Source organism: Cloeon dipterum, chromosome 1, assembly GCF_949628265.1.
Source record: "Cloeon dipterum chromosome 1, ieCloDipt1.1, whole genome shotgun sequence".
Taxonomy (NCBI): Eukaryota; Metazoa; Arthropoda; class Insecta; order Ephemeroptera; family Baetidae; genus Cloeon; species Cloeon dipterum.
The window spans coordinates 28714819-28736402 of NC_088786.1; the positions used below are offsets into that span (position 1 = coordinate 28714819).

Genomic DNA, 21584 nt, shown 5'->3' on the forward strand with positions numbered 1-21584 from the left:
TAACAATGTGTCCAGCTTCATTATTGACGTGTCACTGCTGTCCAACTTTTCTTCTATTATATCTGAGTGCTCGAAAGTCGCCTTCGCCCGTTGTCTTTTCCATTATTTTGGCCGTGATGAAAAGAGCGAGCTGTGCTGACGCTTGGCAGTAGTTTGCGCCTATCAAAATTAATTGAAAGCATTGCGACAGCAAGGTGCTGGACAGTTGGACACGCGTCGTTGCGAAATTAGTTAAGGGGAGGAAGAAACGAGAGAATGAAGGAAATTTTGGTACCGCGAGATTGAGCTCATTTCTAGATTCGAATCAGATAGTGCATAAGTGCACAGTAATCGGAACTCAAGTAGAAAAGTTTAAAAAGTTTTTGTTGAATTTAACAAAGACCAAAATTAATCCACCCAAATTAGGAGACTTTGCACCTTTGAAAATAAATCATCCAATATCAAACAAACTAAAATAAAACTCACTGTCCGGAGGAGATGAGCTTGTCGCCGCCATTCTTCAGACAGCACTGAGAACTGAGAGTCTGGCCGCAATTTTGCGTAAGAGAAACAAACCCTATTTAGCTCGCGCATGACAACGTATCAAGTATGGTATTTAAAGCGACCCCATAAAATCACTTTGCTGTTTTGCACGGATAGCAGTCACTTTTTTCCCCATAAGACTTTGCTTGTCATGGGTTTAAATCTAATTTGTGTTGAGAAGCAAGACGTGGTGTATGTAGAAAAAACGGCCGTTATAATGCAACAGCAAAAGAGATGCGCGAGAGAAATGAGAGCGAATAATTTGAGAGGACGTGTCGCGAATAGAAATGAACCCGTACAACGGCGATTTCTTCCCTATATGTACACGTGAGAGAAATGAAAATCAATTAGCGCAGTTCCAGACGTTCTATTAATAGGTGCGTCTGTCTCACACGTGGTGCATTTTCTGCCAATTAAATTCACTAATTTCTCCAAATCCACGCCGGTGGATAATTGCATTAGGCGACAAATTCGAGGAACACAATTTTTCAGCGAGAGATGTAATCTCTCCGCGTTTCTTTTGCTCCTAATTAAAAATCGCGGAGCCATCATTTCGAGCAGCTACGTACGTTTTTGCTCGTAGTGCATATTATCTCGTTTCGCAAATACATTAACCCAAAAGCGGGCAGCAGAGCGCGGACGACATCAGATAAGTGCAAGAAAGAAATAGCAAAAGGTAATAAAACTGCTTCGAAAACACCATTTTCACAGTTACCTTAAGGCGTAACCGCGAAATGAAGAATTCTTTGTGAAAACGTTGCGCACACACACACACACACGGAATAAAAACAAATTTAGAATTTCTTACTCATACTGTTAAAACATAAGAGGCAATATTTCAAGGGTTTAACTAACAGATCCATTGGGTTGGAAATTTTTTTTCTGGATAATCAAGGATATTGATATTTTAATCAATCATGTCAACATTCCGATGTAAAAAAATATAAAAATGAAAATTTTAGGAAAATAAAACACTCACACAATAAAAGCTCAAGCATGCCGTAGTACGCACAGGCAAACCGCATACTGGTGGCTAATTGTAAGTCTAGCATGGTCATCTCTCTTCTGTTGCCAGAGTAGGACTGATATGAGACGACTCAGCACGCACTGACCACCTTGCCGGCTTGCTTTCCTCCCCCTCGGCCGGCAAACGAGGTCTGCGGCTTCACTCGCATATTTAAACACCCCAAGCATGCACCCTCTTTCTTGCCCCTGGCTCCATCTTTCCTTCAAGAAAAACACCTCTCACCTCAATGTCATTGTCATTTAGTCAAATTTTAATTTTTCTCCGATGACACGCTGACGAGGTTTTTAATATACAGGGAAATCGATTTGTAGCAGCAAGGAGTTGGATTCGGGGGTGGATGCCATTGCAGGGGCATAGTCCGCCGCGTTCTCCGATAGATGGCAACGAGATGCTGAAGCTGACCGCTGGCGAGTCGCAGGGATGCGAGAGGGGATGATGACTAATATTTAGCATGAAGATTAAACAAAATCGATCCAATTACAACTCGCTCTCTTCCCTGCCTGCCGGCGGCGCCGACGTTTACAAGTGCTGCGACGCAGATCACGTTTCTAGATTTGTACAAGAACGCCTCGCATGGAAACTGCGCAAAGAAACGCGGAGGCTGGAAGAACTTATAATCCAATGCATAAAACTTGTGATTTTTTTTATCATTTTTTTTCTTTAGATACAATCACATGTAGTCCGGCTATTTCAATTTTAGGCTCTCGGACTTATCAAGATTTAATTAACATGGGAAGGTATCAAATTTGTTCAAAATGTTAATTTCCACTTTTTAGTTCTTTTTGGTACCGCGTTAATAACTTTTAAGGTAACATATATAGCGATTCCCTTCGGTCTTTGATTAATTTGCATATGTAGAAACGTGCTCTGCAGAGCTGTCGCAGTTATTGCTGTGGCCTTGGATTTCCTCCCTCACTCAGCTGTTTTTGGTGGTTTCTATTCTACTCGAAATCGACCAGCCAGTCGGCCACTTGAGCGCTCACTCTGATTCGATCCAATCTGGCAGCAATTTCGGGCGCAAAGTGCAAGGCAAGAAAGGGCACTAACCGTGTGAGCATAACTTTGCATGTCAAAAACGCGAGACACGCGGAGAAATAATAATTTCACTTGCGCGGCGTCACCCGGCTATCAATTGGAAGATATCTCGCGGCAGATATCGGGCCACAGTTCCGAAACGAGGCACATGGAAATTGCTGCCGCGCTGCTACTACTGCTTGGTAATTAGTTTAATCACTTTCCTCGTTTTCTAGCGAGCTCAGCTGGGAAGTCGAACGGCAGTTCATGAGCACTAAACAAACTTGTTGATAAAAAATACTCGCGAGAGGAAGATCCCCAGAGCGTTTGACACGACATAAAAAAGCTGTCCCGCGGGGGAGGTTGTAAATCTCTTGAACTGCGGCTTTAAAATTCAATTACACGGATTATTTGCATAACCGCAATCGTGAAAGCGAGGGAGCCTACCACCAGGGGCAGGGGTGGAGTTTTCAAGTTGATAAAAATTTCACCCCTACCATCCGCGAGACAAATTGAGTGCTGTCTTCCTCTTCCGAACTTCACCCCCTCGTTGAGCGACGTGCGGGAGTGGCCTTTTTTCAAATCGAGTTATTGTCATTTAAACGACGGAGGAAATTTTTCGGGCAGCACCAGAGGAGAGGCCGCGCAGCGATTCCACGGAATTATTATCCGTTCTCTTTTCCAATTTTCGATGCTAGGCGGAAATAATCGCTTCTGACGAATATATGTGCCACAGGCGTCGTGATTGTGGTCTGTGTTTATTAACTGTCAGGTAATGATGCTTTTTTCTTTGTGACATTGGATCACGTCATTCATTATGCGTCCGACATTATTAGATGGCATGGAAAAGGAGAAGAAAAAACTAATTTTCTAAATAATAATTATTTCGGTCATTATCTCGCTCTGTCTTTCTTCTAAAAAAGGAAACGGCATCACCGAATTAAAAATAAAGGCGCGCTCCGTCCAAATTATAACGTGAGAGAGCCATAAAATATACATTCTCTATCGGATGAATATGGAATGGAAGCTGCGCTGCCCCTCGAATTTGGCCCCATCAAATTGGTGCTGCTTCTTGTTAAGCATTCTGCCGCCGTAATTATTTGACAATTAACATGCGGCTTAAGCGGAAAAAACTATTCTCGGTCGGTCCGAGGCTGTGGTATGCAATAAATGTCTGGCTTGAACCAAATGCGTGCGTCAATTGAGATTTTTTGCGAGAAACTGCATGCTACTTGCAGCAATGGCACTTTCTCGTTTCACTGAATTACAGTCACAATGCCAATTATTATTGTTAATCGGTGAATTTTTCATTTCCAAATTAGAACGATGGTGAGACGCTTCGTGCTAACTGCTAAATTTAGAGATTGATGGAGGTCAGGAATTCGGTTATTGCCATAACTATAATATTCACGTGAAATTTAAAACCCCACCAACTTAAATTATTTTAAAGCAGTCGCAAAGTCCCAAACATAAATCTCAACCTGAATGATCACATTGAAATATTTTAGGGGTTTAAATTTTTAAATAAATGATATGGTTCTACTATGAGTACTATGACTGATTTGATAAATTCAGCTGAGCGTCGCCAGACCGTCTTTTTCCAGACCAGCAAACAAAGAGATGGATGGGGGCTCTTTCGCATTTCGCAGTTTGCGCGCGTGTTTATTTTGTATATATCAAAATTGTAGGGGGGCCGCGTTTTTAAATTTATTTACCTCTGAGCCGGAGCGGTCGCCGCCGAAAAGGCTGCCTCTATATATTGAATTTGGGATATTTATTTGGCCACGCGCGCAACGCTTGACCAGTCTTTAACTTTTATCTCTAGTCGACACGACTGCCGCTCCCCATTATTTTACACTTGATTTTCTACCCCATGAACAGCGGCATTCCATCTAACATGAATGTGGAAAGTAAAATTTCACACATAAGTGGCTTTTACTGCCGAAAAATACAACTGAGGAAAATACAACCCGCGCCTGCGGCCCGACACAAGGACCCGTCATTGCCCAACCGACCGCACTTGTTAAAATAAAATCATTTCCATGTTTCAGGCCTCTTTTCATAATCTATCTGCCTATAGGGAAATACACACCGAGAGTAATGTCGAAAACAGACTCTCAGCGCACAATCTGCCTGCATCTCGGGTGTCAGGCGTCCCAAAAGCAGGCGTCTCAATCTCACGGAAATGCGAACGAACGCCTTTCCAGATACTCTCAGATACCAGGGAATGCAAAAGTTCTTGTTTCAGTCCAGCGCGTGCAAGGCCATTATTAATGATCCTTTCGAGGGTTGCGAGTCAGCTGCACACATGTGCTGGAGAGGGTAGCATGGACACACCACCCCCACTGCGAGATCCGTCTTTCTTTCCACCCAACAGCTAAAAGCAAAAGTTGGAATGAAGAGCCGGCCAGCCCGCGGGATGTTGCATGCGACGCTTTTGTGCTCCTATGCTTGTATATTCAGGCGGCTAACGTATTTGAGGATAAAAGCGCCGCCTGGAGTAACAGCCAGGAGAGCGTCTTATTTTACATAAAGGCTGGCTTGAGTTTTACAGCGATTGCTTAGTTCAACGACAAGACTCAAAAAAAAGCGGAACAAATTTTGAAAAACAGCAGCTGCAACACAACGTCAAAATTTTTTCATTATTATTTACTACGAGAGCTGAATAATTCTAGTAGTCAAAGTTATGTTAAATATTTGAATTTAAGGTTCAAAGCAATTTTTTATTGAGGATCAGCAGAGCAACTATTCCACATACATTACCACATCAAGAACACAACAAATAACATAACAAAACATTTTTTAACCCAGAGGGAAAAAAATAAATGGAAATTTTAAATCATTACTGACTGTAAAATCTTGGGGAAAATAACATTCTATTCAGAGATTTATTTCCTTTTTAACATTTTAAAGTAGGATTTTTTTTTAGTATAATGATATTCTTTGAGGGATAAAGAATTGTCATGCACCTCTTTACGCCTTGGGGCGCTCGGACTCTTTACAAAACATAGTAAACATGGTTGGTGGCCGAGCTTTACAATTAAAAGTTGCTATATGAGGCGTAAAAGGGTGTTCTATAGGGCAGAAAACGTGGAAACTATAAACTGACTACACGCTGTGCTATTTCTTTAAAAGATATATTCATAGGCGTCTTTTGGAAAGTCTTGGGAATCCCAATTTTCTTGCGTTCTCATCACAGGTCGTTAAAACTTGGGATTCCACCCCTTTGTCAAGGGTAGGAGCTACTTCATGCTATATTTACGTTTTCGGCCATTCTAGTGTGTTCAACCTATTAACTAAACCCAAAATTAACTAACAACAAAATGCAATCGCAATTTTTTAATATCTAATAGATTTTCAATTAAACAAAACTCTGTGCAGATGAAACAATGGCTCGTATATGGCGTTTTCTGTCCGGTGAAAAAAATTCCTGGTGTGCCTGGATTTGCATAAAGTGGCCAGCGCGCACATCCGTGTGCCGTTGAAATTCGCGGCGTCTCTGAATAACAATGGGGCCGCTTGATATGCGACAATCGTCGCCGATATTCAAATATCATAAAACGATAATAAATTCATACACGACGCCGTGCCCGTTGAACAGTTATGAGCAGGACCTGCAGAGCGCAGTTTGATATTCGCCAGCCGACTTTCGCACACACTTTGCTGATTATTAAATAGCCTCTTTTGGCCGCAGCACTCGGATGGGAAATGGAATGGGCATTGTCCAGCCCGCACTCTCAATGGCCTTTGCAATAGCTGGGGGACGCGAGTTTCCAGCTCGCACAAAGTGGCGCCGAGCGAGAAGTGAATTACGAGAGCGAGAGAGGAAGAAAGGGCCGGTGGCGACTCAGACAAAGTGCACCGGCCGCCCGATAAAATTAAAATTGATTTTGTTAGCCACCCCGCATGCTCCGTCTTCTGAAAAAGGTTCCCTCGGCCCCTGCGAATAAATTTTGGAATTTTGACACAACTGGCGCCAGGTTGTTTGTCTTGACCGCTTAGTCACTCAAAAATTTACACCTTATCAACACATTTTCAAGTTGTGACAAAAAACAATATAAAGATGTTTTTCAAACAGTTATCTATCATTGAATAAATAAGTTTCACCATTAACGCAAATCGCTGTTTTCTAAAATAAAAACTATTGTTTCTTTGTTTTCCTGGTTTTTCTCCGTTTTTGGTAATAAATAAAAATTGCTTAATTCTGTAGTGGCAGGTGGAATGAAAATTAGATGCTTGCTTAAATATGTACAGCTTTTTTCTCTGCTAACTCTGAAACAACATGACCGCATTGCACGCTTTCCACAAAACGTAGCATGCAGAGCCGTAAAAATCTAATTTCAAGCACGAATGTCACCTGTGAGAAGCGATTTTGTATACTTGAAATTTGTGTGTGTGTGAAAGAAATGCAAAGCTGCTGGCGCGGCCTTTCGTTATCCAATCCTCAATCGAAATGAGCTTATGACGTGAACTGCTAAAAATAAAAATGCGCATACAACACGGACACGTACTCGCTTTAAAACGTTGTGTGTGTTGAAATGGTCAAAAGAGCGATAAAATTTACCATAAATACAGCCCTGATATTTATTTTTAATTGTGAAATTTTCTCAGATTTTTAAGCAGCTATTGGTTGTGTCGTTGGAAATACAACTTCCGCTACATGCAGTAAATTTTAGAATGGGAGAAGAAGTACACTCACTCATGCTTATGCCGAGCCTGGCTTGCAGCATCGCTTTGGCCGCTGCATCCTCATCTTTGACCACAATATCCTGTCTCCAGGAATCGTTCGCGTCGTTGAGCCAGCTTTTATCTGTTAAAAGGCAAAAAAGAAAAATGAGCAACTAGAACGCATTCAACAGTCGAATAATGCAGCAGGTTGATGGGTCGTTGGATAAAAATGTTTCATTATTACAACGCGAGTCGCGCCGTTACGCTCTGTTGACAGTTTTTTTTCTCCCCGGCGGCGCATTAGCATATTATTATAATGAATCGGAGGTATCAACTAGTTAGGCACGCACATTTTTTATGACCGCTGCTTCTCCTCTCCTCTATCCTTTTTTATTATGTAGGCTACAAGAAAAAAATATAAATACGCACTATCGTCGTGGCTTGATTATTGTTCTGCGCGAAGAAAAACAAAGCGGGCCTCATGTTAGATGCGTGTGCGATTGTGCTGCTCGCGATTTCTGTTCTGTGCGTATATGCAAATCGACGAGGGCAACAAAAGGCATATAAATTAGCTTTTCGCTCTCGCATCTGAGCTGGCGAACCCGTTTTGGAAAGGCTCCTGTTTTGTTATAATGACAGCTATGGCAGTTTCTTTTATAGTGATTATGAGTTTGGCGAAATTATGCTGGATTTCGTCTCCGGCGCTGATTAGCCGGCTGCAATTTTATGCAAATGCGCTCGTCGAAGCCAGCAGCTCTGGGTTTCTTTAGAAATATGAATAAATATGAGGTCACAACAAATTCTTATGAAAAATTAACTTTTGACGGGAAAGTTCCGCGAGCTATCTGAATTAAGTTTTGTGTCTTACTTGAAATGGAGTTTTATTGCTCGTACGTGCCAATAAAATTATAGTAAAAAGGTAGGAATCTAAGGAAATATTGGGCATTTGCATTTTTCTCGGCTTATTAAATTGCCCCTGCTGTCATATTGTACGCCTTACGACAGTGTGTTCCGCAGAGGAGGAAAAGTCTCGAAATATGCATATCGGTGCGGAAAGGACAGCTCCCCTGCCTCGGCGCGATAAAATATTCATCTAGGCGAGTGAGAGAAATGCATTAATTTCGCACGAATGCGACTAATAAGCCGGACGGCCGGTCGGCCGGCGGGGCAGGGCGGCGTAATTTTCATCTGCGCGTTTCCCCCGGCCAGGCGAGGCCAGGTCCAGTCGCCCTCGCCATTATTATTAAACGCAAACCCCCGTTGATGCTAGCCACCCTCAACACACATTCGACTCTGTGTGATGTCATCGTGCCAACAATGTTGTGTACTCGCCAATCAATACCGACGGCCGGCCAGAGAGTGCTCCTCTTTCTTCTGCGCTGGAGCAGAGCAAGCAAACTCCATTAGCTTTTCATCTGCTCAGCCAGCAGTTCCATTTGTATTAAAAGCCCCAGCCTTTTTCATTACACCCCAAAAGCAGGGGACATTTTTTGCATGATTTAATTTCAACCCTATATTTACGGCGAGGAAGAGAAATTTGTCGGCCGCTTTTCTTCTCGCCTGGCTTTTACGGCCACCCGAAGTGTGAAAATAAGAAAATCGGGGAGAGAAAAGAGAGCCTGATAGAATTTATCACGACGACAATCTCCTTTCTACAGAGAGAGCCACGGAAAAAATGGTAAGGTGCCGTGCGCTCGATTTGATTTCGAACGCGGTAATTGGGTCCGCTTTTTATATGCAAACGGTCGCTGAGTGCGCGCCGGGCGCGGGAAATGCATCGATTTTCGTCCCACGGCAAGAAAAAAATCTCTGAGAGATGAATGACACTCGCAGATGTGTACAAATGTTGAAAGCTCTGGCTGAAAAATGCTGTCGATCGGCGGGCCAATTAATCATAAATCCGGCACGCACGCTGCTGAGTGAATATATGGGGACGAGATCCATAAATTGCGCTAGCTGGGGGCGATGGGCGTGAGGAGTCGCGCAGGCCGGTCGTCAGGTGACAAATTTCTTGTGATTCTTACGCGTGTTCTGCCATTTGTTAGGAAAATAGCCACAGATTTGTCGTCCAGCAGAGCAAGAAATCCTATTTCTGATACGTAATGTCGCAAAGAGGATTGGGGGATTCATCAAAAGATTGGAAAGTTAATGGAAGATGCGTCGAGAGGTGTTGCTCAAGATTCTGTAATATATTGGCGGCGTTTTTTTTCCAACAAAGAAAAAACATTAGGAATAGAAAATTTATGAGGGATACGTTTTCCAAAATTAGTTTCGTGACCTTCTTGTATAAAATATACCTGACTTGGTAAGTTGGGTAAATGTGACTTGATGTGTTAATATTTCAAAAAGGCAAACATTGTTTAAGATGAACTTTCATAGAGCATATTTACGACCAACTGGTACGCATCCGGTTGGTTCGCTGTTCGCAATCGCTGCCAAGCATATAAGTCGAAGTCACCCCCACCCTCGGTGGCGTGCGGCGAAAAATGCGCTCATCCGTCGCACCCTTTCCCCGCGCGCACGCTGCGTCTGTTTACATTTCGCCAATTTGGCCTGGAAAAATCAAAGCTGATTTCATATTCGAAAATCGAGTTCTCCACGCGTCAGCGGGCACGTGTGCGGGTGCGAGGGTGCGAAGGGCGGGTGCCTGCGAGTGCTGCGGGTTGCCATGGCTACGCCTGGCTGCTCGCTCGCACCTTTGGGCCCGCGGATGCAAATCGGGAGCTGCGAGGCGAACTAGTCCCGCCCTTGGAGATATAAAACTGGAGCAGCTCAAATCTCAGCCTCTCCACCCACGGCGGCGCTTGAATAAAAATGAGTAACGCACGCACAAGATGGAGGCTAAAAATGCTAATGAAGAGCAGAGCGTGTGCGCCTGTTAGCGTGTGTTTTTTTGTGAGCGGTGCAAATAAACGAAAGGACGGCTGTTTATGCGTGATGCACAAAAGGGTTCGCGCGCGAGCGCGCGATCAATGCAGCAGCAGCTCCTTTCATACACACGCCCCGAGACGGATCTCGGCAAACGAACGACAGACGCCGCGCAACCGACCGACACCAGGACCATTTTTTATTTCAACTTTTCATTCTTTTCAAGTGCAGATAGATGAATTTATAGCATTATGAAAAAAAGGTCGCGGTCGTTTTTTATTTGTACTCGCGTGCGTGAATGGAGCCGATGGCGAAAAAACGGCGATTTTAAATTCAAGAAGATGAAGGATTGAAAAGGGGTTGCACGAGGGTTGCATTCAGATGGAAATGCAAACGGGGAAAAGCAAACGGCACAGCACCTGCCCCGATCAAAGAGGTCGTTCGTTGAGCGTGTGTTGAACTCGTGCGGCAACATAAGCAAATGCGGAACGAAAGGATCCGGAAAGGGGTTGGCACACACACGCAGCCCCTCTCTGAATATTCCGATGCGCCGTTATTGGCTGCTGCGCATAAATTTCGAATAAAATCTTTCGATGCACGCCACTGAACTCAACCCCTTCGTCTATTTAGTATGCATGGACCGCCATCTTCCACCAAGAGCCGTTATGGAGGGCATTAAAATGCTTAAAAATCATGTGACTGTTTATATCTATGACGGAAAGAACAAAGTGATGATCGCTATCAGAAAAATCCCTAATAATCGCTACCTCGATAAAATTCTATACTCTATATCAAAGAATCTTATTATGTGTGCTGCAAAAAAGTTGTCGTTTTCTGTGTTATTAAGTTGATGCAAAACTAAGCAACTCATGAGAAAAAAACAGTTCATCTGGATTTCTCAAATCATAGACTGCAGTCTATGAATTCAGCTTGATTGATGCACGCTTGGGAGCAACTAAACAATTGCTCGAAAAACGAACTTTTGCGTCAGTTTGCTCGATATTTATTATTAATATTCAATTTATTCTTAACGCGGGGCAAAGGTCGTGAAATGAAATCGATCCGCAGGAAAGAAAAGAGCATGCTGTGAAAATTTCTCGTGTTCCCAGCAAGAAATTTGTGTGTGCAGTCGCGCACAGTGAGCAGGGGTCGCGCATAAAAATGGGTAAAAAACGCTGGAAATCACGCATGCAGGTAGAGTTTTCGAGAGTGCACTGCACTGCTGCCGCTGCTGCTGGGGTAATAAAAAACGCACGGCAATCTCGACTGAGGGATCTAAAAAAGAACGTTAAATTCGTAAAAAAGCGGCAAGGAACAATGCGCGAGGGGAGGAAATACCCGCTAAGAGTCTAGCCTGATATCTTATTATCGATGCAAAAACTGCCGTTTCTCAAATGCAAAATCCAATTTCATATTTTCCATTGTTGCATACGCGCGGCAAGCTGTGCAAATAATAATATCTCGCGCCGGCAGTTTTAGCATTAATTCGCGCGAGCCGCCCGTTTGCGTTTTATTTTCTCAGCAGGGCCATCGAGCGGAATGTTGAGTCGAGAGTCTGGCCGTCGCGACGTCGGTATATGGCGAACAAAAGTCGTTAGGAGATTGATTATCGGCGGAATCTCTTTGTTGGCCGTGCCAATCACGCCGCCGAGAACAGCCACTCTGTGACTCACTCGAAAAATCAAATGCAACCTCGCGGCATTCAATGTTTTATTCTCATGACGAGTGTATTTCCTCTGTGAATTTATTAGCAGGCTTACATTTATTTATTTTGTCCTTGAAATGTTGCTTCGAATTCTCCAAACGAAATTCTAATCGTTTTACGGTCACCAATGCAATTTTTACGCTTTTATACATAATTGAATAAGGCATTAGCGAGATTAAAGAAAAGGGAATTGCATCAGGGCAGCTGTCGACTTTGTATTGAGAGTGCATTTCACGATTTAATTTGTAATTCATCGTGATCGGCCCGTCGTATACGTATTTAAAAACAGCGGCTGACTGGTGGGTCTTTTTGCATATATATTCCCTCTCTCGTTTGTTATTCTCTTTTATTTCGAGAGAGCACGACCTGCCAGCTCCTTTGTAAACCTAAAACAAAGTACACACAGCGCCAGCCAGCGTAATGACTGATCGTTATCGGTTATTCGGCCGATTTTTAAAAGTCACCGTTCGACTTTGTTGGCCGTGCTCGCTCTAATTTTTCGCCACCCACTTTGACTGCCGAGAGAATAAAGTGAAAAATTAGCCAAATTAATAAGCGAGCAAATCGGCGGCCGGAATCAGAATTTCCGCGTTCGAAATCGATAAAATCTGCTTGTGTGCAATTAGAAAGGCGTTGGGTTGACGAAAAAGAGCTGTCTCATTAAAGGAAAAGGAGTCAGTGCACTCAGCAGATCACGACAAGAAATTAAATTTAATTAAGCCTAATTGTACATGCATGAAGCTGCGAATTAAAAGAAACACGCAGCCGCACTAACGCATGAAGAAGTTCTGTTTCCATAGAAATATTAAAACTTCGTTCGTTTTATCAGATTTCCCGAAAACGGGCGACCGCTCGCATGACGATGCTTCACACCGAGGTGACTTTGTAATAACAGTTTTTCTAATATGCAGAGAGAACGTATAATTATGCACGAAAATCATTAGCACGAATAATAAAGAGAGAGAAAGAAAGAGAGAGAGAGAGAGAGAGAGAGAGAGAGAGAGAGAGAGAGAGAGAGAGAGAGAGAGAGAGATGCTGTTTGTGTTTGTGCCGGTTTTATCAGCGGCAAGCAATCTCTCTGCCTCTGAGGTGTTGCATTTATTTTTTGCATGGCGCAGCGGGTTGAAATTCAAATCGCATGCACCAGTATATTTAATTCTCATTAAATCTGCATGTAAACAATGAGAATAAGCACCGGCGTGCATTTATTAGCAGCAATTGTCTTCGGCTTGATGGGGGGTTCGAATAATCATGACCAGGGCAAAAAGCTGAGAAAGGTCAAAACATGGGAGGCGAGATGCTAATAAGCCCGGCGAGCTCATTAATGGAAAGTCTCATTAGCGCTGCTCGCCCCCGAAAAGCTGATTTGAATATTCATCAGAGCAAAAATGTCGAGATGACGATAAAAAATTGTTTTAAAAAAGAGCAGCGCCAGCAGCCGCGCCGCGCGCGAGAGAGAGAAATGCATGCTATAAAAGCTCTCTGGGAATTTAACAGCCAGGAAGTTTTTAATGAGTCAATAAAAATTAGGCAAAATTATAACTGCGGCCAAGGTTATCCTCTCGAGCTCATTGCTGCCGCTGCTGCGATATTTACTCTTTAAAAAGTGACGCGTCTAAAATCTTTGAATTTACGATTTGCAAATTGAAATTTTATTATTTAAACGATGAAGGGCGTTTTCTTGAAATTTTCGCCAGGGCATGAATTCCTTGTGCAATTCACCACTCTCGAATTAATTAGCAAGGCCGAGCGATTTAATGCCAATTAAAGCGACATTTAATATTCCAAAAGTGGGTTAAGAGCTATCGACAGTGGAAATATGCGTTTAAATGATAACTTCCAGAGATTTTCGAGAAGGAGGAGAGGAAGTTGAAGAGCACAAATTTTCCCCGTGTCATCAGATTTAAATGCTTTCTTTGCCTGATTCCGTGATTACTTTCGTTACTTCGTTAATTCCTATAATTTCAGACATTTCAAGGAAATCGTTTCTCAACTCTGTCGTTTTCTCTCGTTTCATTCATGGCTAACTGTTTTCGTGCGTTGCGCTGCGAGGCATCGGGAGCAGCCGAATTAGTAATGTGATTTGCTAGAAGGGTCAAACACAAAGGGCCAATTTGCATTTCCATATCAATGAGTTATCAATATCAAAAGTCACGCATGCTGCATCGCGCTAATTATTTCGCTGCACATATCACACCACAGCTCGTTATTCGCAACAGAAACGAATGCAAAGAGAGCAAGCAGCAGATGCGCTAGCGAAGCAAAAAACTAATTACGCTCTCCGCGAGTGCAAATTCAAACTTTTTGTGCGCATCAAGGACACGTGCAGCGGTTTCCGAATATTTTTTCGAATACTGTCTGACTGACTGCCTCCTGATGCGATTAGAATTATGCATGCACGCCTTATATATTTATTACTGCTGGCGTGCGCGTTTCTTTTCTCTCCTGATGATCATCGGCGCGAGTTATTGTTTGTCTGTCTCGCTCGCATTCGCAGCACCGTGCCTGATCGCAAATTGCCCCGCGAGAGCGGCAGCTAGGCTTGATTATTTTGCGTCATAGTCGCGTTGCGAAATCGCCGTGACTTTCTCTGCTACATAAGCATTTTTGCATCCAAGGTTAGCGAATTTGAATAAATCTTGTTGCTTTCTGCCCTGGTCGTCGAAATAATCAAAGGCTTCTAGGAATTCTAATTGCCTCTCGCGACCACAGACTCCAAAACCAACAAGAAGTGGAATGTGGACGCATTTCCTGACTTCTGCTTTAGCACCTGTAGTGAGAGCATCATTGAAAAAAAATTAAATTCTGAGTTTTTTTTACTTGAACGAATCACAGGGTTCTAAACAGATATTTAATATTAAGTTTTATTTCATAATATTATTTATAAAAATCTTCATCACCGACAAAGGTTGTTTTTCTTTGAAATATTATTTAGAATGAGTCATTAATGAGGATGTAAAAACCCAAACCACGGGCCAGTTTTCCGGCTGCAAATCAGGAAATTGCGTCTTCCCTATTCCTCCAGTCAGGAATCTGATCAAAAAGCAGACCCGCTCTTTGAAGCGGCGGACAATTTTAATTTTCTTCTCTTTTGGATATGAAAAGAGGAGTTATCTGTCTGCTCTCCACTGGACTAATAGAAAATAAAACGGCAGCTTCAAAGGGAGCAAACATTCACGGACATCAGTCATCCCTTTGGCGGTTCTGATGAATGTAGCTCGTGCTGCCGCCGAAAAAGGAATTGTGCGCTGGTTTGCCAGAAAGCGAGGCTGTTTGCTCCTTCGATTACACCCTCGAAATAGAGGGTGATGCGCTTAATAGGGGTGAGCGGGGAACGCATCTCGCTGAGAGAGACAGATTCTCGCAAGCAGATAATCGTGGTTTGGGAAAATAGAATTTGTGTGCGGAACGAGTAGTGAAGGATCTTCCCAACGAATTCCTCCGATGGCGAAGAAATTAAAACATTGATTCTGAGAATGGTTTATAATAATAACTGGCACAGAGTGACAAGAAATTATACGACATATAGCAATCTTTACTATACAATAGAAAAAAGCGACACCTTTTTTGCCCCAAAAGTAGCTTTCGTCAGCCAGTTTTGAAACCAACTTAAGGGTAAAAAACTGACCGTTTGCTTTTAAAGTGCAAAAAGTGCTACTTTTGTGCCGCAACACTTAATTAGCTCCGCGAGCCGAATGCGCGTTCTTTTGGCCGAGTGAAAGGATTCTGCGGAGCCAATGATGCATACGAAACTGCTGGCGTACGCGCAAATACTCAGATTTGAATTTAGTAATTAATGATGCCGGTTTGCCAGCTCCCACGGCAATTTTCTTTCTCTCTGATAATGCTTGAATTGACGCGCACGTCTTTATTTGTCTCTGCGCGCCAGACAACAAATTGTGCTCGGCTGCGTGAGCTAAAAGGCTGTGCGATTTTATCGGGGCGAAAAATTTCGCGAGCGCTTTATTTTCTCGTCGAAACTTCAGCCGAGAGCATGTTAATCATTTATTATTATTTTAAGAGAGCAAAAATCAAACGGCCTTGAGTGTGTTATTGCAATGCTACATCCAAACTCGCGCAATCTCGCGGCAATCTTTCTCTCTCTCACTCGCACTCAGCGCGGTTGGAAAATAAAATATGCTTTATGTTTATTCGGCGCGGATTTCTCAGCAGCCGAAAGAAAGAGAGACCAGCAACCAATTCATCTCGTGCAGTGATAAAGTAATGGAACCGGATCTTCGGCTATTTGGCTAATAATGCTCCGCTTTTGTCCTCCGCGCGTATATATGCAAAGGTAATATAATTGGTCGCGTCGGTTGTTTGTTTCCAATTGATTTTAGATTAGTGCGTTGACATGACCAATTATTTAGTCTATAAAACCAGCCTACCTTTTCCTCTCAGCTGCTTTTTTATTATTCTCCGGAGAACAAGACCTGCAGCAGCCGTGGAAATTAAAAATTGAGCCCATAAATTAGAAAAGAAAGATCTGGCCGGGTATAAAATTAACTGCCGCGTCTGGCAAATTGAATCGCACGCCGGACAACGAGCCTCGAAATTTACATTATTCGATTTTTGTTAGAGAATTTATTGCACGTGTTTTCCTTGCTGGGAACCTTTGAGCACGTGCGTCTCTTTTATATGCAGACGGTATTGTGTGTGTGCGCTGTGTTTGTGCATCGAGATGGAGACTGGCGATATTTTTAAGGGTAAGAAAAGTGCATCCGAGGCTGCTGCTGCTTTTTCTGCACAATCAAGATTTCGTATCTCTGTGCGGCGCGGTATTTCGGTCAGCCACAGGAATAATAATAAATACACTTCGACGAATGTTTTATAGCACATTATATTCAATCCGGTCGCGCGGCAGTAAAATTTTGATCACGAACCAATTTAAAAAGCGGTAGTGCCTTTTTGAATGGGTCAAATAGGCGCCGTATATCTTCTCTCAGCAAAGATTTATGCCAAATTTATGCTGGCTGTCATCGCATTAAATATTTTCATCAGCTAGCCCGTTCGCATCATCATTAAATTCATGCAGAGAACACGAAAATCTGCACGGCGCAAAAATGTTTATAATGCTGTGTGCTAGCAATAATTTTTTAACACCTCTGCATGCTCACCGACTTGTCCTATTACCCATGCAGAATTGTGGGTTTGGCTCACAATCCCAGTGTCATTATGATGTATGATGCAGCTTCATTTACATTAATTTCGGGCAAACGTCTTACATTTTGACATTCTCTCCAAGGTTTAAATTATTTGACTTTCAAGCAACGATTTCAAATCCACTTAAAAGATCAGATTGAGCTCAAAAATTGATTAGAATAGCATGCTTTTGTTAAATAGTTTATAGATAAAATTATAAAAAAACGTGGAAAGCCTTTTCATGTAAAAAGTGTTTGGAGGACACCGGTCAAATGTATAAAATGATTCAAGTCAGTGTTGTCGCGTTAGAACAAAATCATCTACCTTTTGAACGTTCAATTTAATAAGGCGGGTATCCGCTAGGACAGGAAATCGGATCGGTATAAATATTTTGTAATGAGTTTGTTTCACTAAAACGTCGAGTTATTTTCGTAATTTTAAGCCCTTGAGAGATGAAAGCCGCAGGTTGCCGGCGGTTTCCTCTGAAAAATAGACAGTATCTATCCTTCTTTGTAGCGGCACCCCTGGTCTTTCGGCGGCACTTTTCCCAAAAGATTAATTAAAAACTGCACGGCCAGGTAGAAATATCCAAGGTACCTTTCAAGGAGGGTTTCAATTTAATCTGCTAGCGAAATCTGTTGATTAAAATTTTTGCCTGCAGCGGAGTATCCGAAAAAAATGAGGGTAGAACACCCCTGTTAGAGGTTCAAAAAGCCCGCCCGCCCTCGCAGGCAGGCAGGCAGGCAGCCTTCAAAAAGAGGAGCACTGTAATTAAGTAGCGCCTGCGAGACGGCCGATTTTTTCCTGCTGCGCGATGACACATTATGGAAATGCTAATGTGGGTTACTCGGTTCGAGCCAAAAGGAAATGCATCTGGTTCCTTTGTAGACGAAGATTTAATCCATAATTAAGACTGTAAAGTTTTACATAATAAATATTCACAATAAAATCTCAAAGGAAAGTCAATATATAAACAATTAATTAACGCATCAATATGCGAGTCGAGAATAACAATAATTATTATCACAGTTAAATACAATGCTTACCCCGGTATTATCTTCGGGTCTATAAGTTATTACAAGCGTCATATATGCGCACGACATTATACTCCCGGCCGGAGAGGTAAATGCGACATGACCGTATGCGTGCGTAGGTGAGCGGTCAGTGAAGGTGTATTATACAGGGTAAATGAGAAAAGCTTATCATACAGTTACAAGTGACATCTAAAGGTTACAAACTAAGTTAACGCCAATAAGCGGGAACCGCTACAGTGCCCCCCCTTTGAGGCTGGAAGCCGGAAAGAAACAAATTGCGTTTTACAAAATAAATCTTGAGGAATGAATGCTTTTCGGACAGTACAGTCATAAAGAGTTGGTTGAAATGCAAACCGAGATTGTCTCACTTCTGCTGTAATGCTAGCAGAGGGCTGTGAGTGTTCGCGGATGCGTTTGTCGATGATGGTCCTAGCCGGCGGTTGCGCGGCGCGGATGAATCAAAGACGAAGGAACGTTCGGGCACGGCGCGGCGTTGACTCGACTGAGTCCAAAACGATACCAAATCGGTAAGGAAGGGACTGGGGGGCTCGAGGCGGCCGCTCGCAACAGTCCTCGGCTTCCCCGGCGTGCAGCGGCGAAACGTTATGCGACGACAGAGCGACAATGACTCTAGGTCGTGAGGGGCTCTAGCGCAGTAGCATGTCAGGGCGACGTGACCCTAGGACATCAGTAGCGCGAGCAGTGAAGGCGAAAGATTCGACTCATAGACCGATTAGCGAAATTTGAAAAGCGTATGTTGAGCACTCAAGGAATTACATGGCTTCACAAAGGGATTAAAATTACAAACTTGTGGGCAAGAATGCGCGTTAACAATTTAAACAAATTCATGGCGAGCTAAGAATTACTGGAATCTATCACTGGCTATGAAATGTTCGTTGCGAATGAAATTTGGGAAATGTCACTGGCTCGAAATATAAATTTTACCACATAAAAGTTCTCTCAAATAATTGTTGAAATATCTGAAGTTGTTGGGCTGCGTTGGAAGGTGGATTCGGAATTTCAGGGCGTGAGGAATGTCATCTTCTTATCTCAAATTTCCTGAATTTCCGCGTCTATGGGCAAATTTCCGTGCGTCACGTCGGGGTCACCAAATGTGGGTTACTCGGTTCGAGCCAAAAGGAAATGCATCTGGTTCCTTTGTAGACGAAGATTTAATCCATAATTAAGACTGTAAAGTTTTACATAATAAATATTCACAATAAAATCTCAAAGGAAAGTCAATATATAAACAATTAATTAACGCATCAATATGCGAGTCGAGAATAACAATAATTATTATCACAGTTAAATACAATGCTTACCCCGGTATTATCTTCGGGTCTATAAGTTATTACAAGCGTCATATATGCGCACGACATTATACTCCCGGCCGGAGAGGTAAATGCGACATGACCGTATGCGTGCGTAGGTGAGCGGTCAGTGAAGGTGTATTATACAGGGTAAATGAGAAAAGCTTATCATACAGTTACAAGTGACATCTAAAGGTTACAAACTAAGTTAACGCCAATAAGCGGGAACCGCTACACTAACATCACTCACCTGTGTGTACTCGCCCGCCCTTTATGACCGCCTAATTGCCACTTTCTCATTAAGCCCGGCTCGTGTGATTGTTTTACCTGGAAGATGATGAAACGGCCTTTTTGCCTTTGAATATTATTATTTCCCGTTAAGCAGCGGCTTTTATTTTATCCAGCAGCAGCCTCCGAAATGGAATATATTCTAATTTATATCCACACGCGCTTTGCTTTAATTTAAATTCCCAGCAGCATCTCTTGTTCTATCACTTGTATTTTAATTGACTCTGTATAAATTATCTTTACTCCAATATTAAATTAAACCTCGTGAGAACTGGCTTTCCAAAGGTTCCATCTAATTTTTATTGCGCCGCGCCACGCCCAGCTACAAGCAATTATTGCGTATATGTACACGAAAATCTCTCGCGCCGGTAATAATAATCATTTCCATTATCAAATTATTAAATCTCATAAAGTGCTCCGGAGCACCTGGTCGCTTAAGCTCGGCAATTAGCCATGCAGAATTTCTGCTCCCTTTCATAGAGATCACATCTCGCCGGGACACGCGAAAGCGGCCTTTTTAATTACTCCCGGATTCGGACCAATTTTCGGCAGATATACTCCGGCGTTGACAGCGCAGCAGAAGCAGCAGTGAAATGATTTTCATGGGCGCTACAATTTTGATCCAATTTAAATAAGTGTGAGAAGAAGAGTGATGGGGAGATGATGATGATGATGATGCAGATGAGATTTCCATTCTTCTCGCAGCAGAAGCAGCAACAGCAGTGTGCTACCGCGAATTTTGCCCGCGGCAAGGATGAGTGTGTATTCCATATGCATGTGTGTTAACGCATTCTTGGCCCTGATAGGTGGGCCCCTTGCGAGGTGTATGCGCGGCTGACCTCATCGCCCGGCCGCTTCCTAGCTCCACTCCAATTTCATCAAATTATCCCTCCGCATCATTTGAATAAACTCGCCTCTCGCAGCTCATTTCGCAGCCTATCCTCTCTAAAACGTGCTCCGTTTTGTTTGAGGTGCGTCTCTCAAATATACAAGTCTTTGAAGAAAACGATAATTAGCTCAAATTAAGCGTTAAAAGCAACTTTTACAATGTTTGTTATAATTGTTTCACTACCGTATTATTTGACTCTGAGAATGGCATGATGCATTTTTAATTAATTAACGGTATAAATAAAATAATTCATGGAAGTGATTTCTTTTACTGAAGTCCGTGTTAACACTTCAATCGAGCTCAAAATTCGATGGGGAGTAAAAGAAAGCAGTGTACCTATTATGTGCATTCGCATCTTTTGAGTGGCGTGTGTTTCGCCTTCGGAATAGCAAGCGCACCGCGACGAAAGGTCGATAGCCCTTTTCTTTCTCTCTCTTCTCTCGTTGCTGCTGTCTTTGAAAAATGCTGTCAATATTGCTGCGCGGCGACATTTTAACTTCTTGATGATGTGGTTGTGCCTGGAATTATTTAATCTACACGCCCCACCATGCATATTTTTCGGTTTCCCAGAACTAAATCGCCGCGCTTAAAGGGCCCCCTCTTTCCCAGCTATTCTGGCCACCGCCGCCGCGAATTATAATAAACGCGGCGCGGTTTTGCATAGGGCTCGGCGGCGATTTTGCATAAAACACTGATCCGTGTAAAAATTGCCAAACGGCCTCGATTATGCTTTTATAACGAAAGCCGCAGGACCAAAATAATCTATCCAGCAGTAAAACATAATTGGGAAAAAATTGGAACGGGCAAATTTTCATCTTGTTTGCCTAAATTGTGCAAATTACGGAAAGGCATTCGAGACAAATCAACCAACATACGCATTTTCGAATATTGAAACGATCCTCAAGTCCAAATACGAAACTTTTATCCATCGGATCAAAATTGGCGGTTGATGTTGTGACGCTAATAACGCTCGCTGTTCGGCCTAAATCCGCTCCAAATCTCAAAACAATTCTTAATATCAGTAATTAAGCGGCAGAGAACTCGATTTCCAAACTGCACATTACCCATCGAGGCTGTGTCTCCGGCAGGACGAGTTTTCCGCGAGCTGATTAATCGC

The 21584-nt window shown here is 42.8% G+C and overlaps 1 protein-coding gene across 3 annotated transcripts in view; it reads right to left on the reverse strand.

The window, feature by feature from the left end:
* Positions 1–21584, reverse strand: part of LOC135935022 (POU domain, class 2, transcription factor 2-like) — a 48915-nt gene that overhangs the window by 15951 nt on the left and 11380 nt on the right. For all 3 annotated transcript variants that reach the window (XM_065477074.1, XM_065477064.1, XM_065477083.1), the window contains exon 2: positions 7263–7373. In XM_065477074.1, the coding sequence (XP_065333146.1) occupies positions 7263–7373 (111 nt within the window). The remainder of the gene's footprint in view (positions 1–7262; positions 7374–21584) is intronic.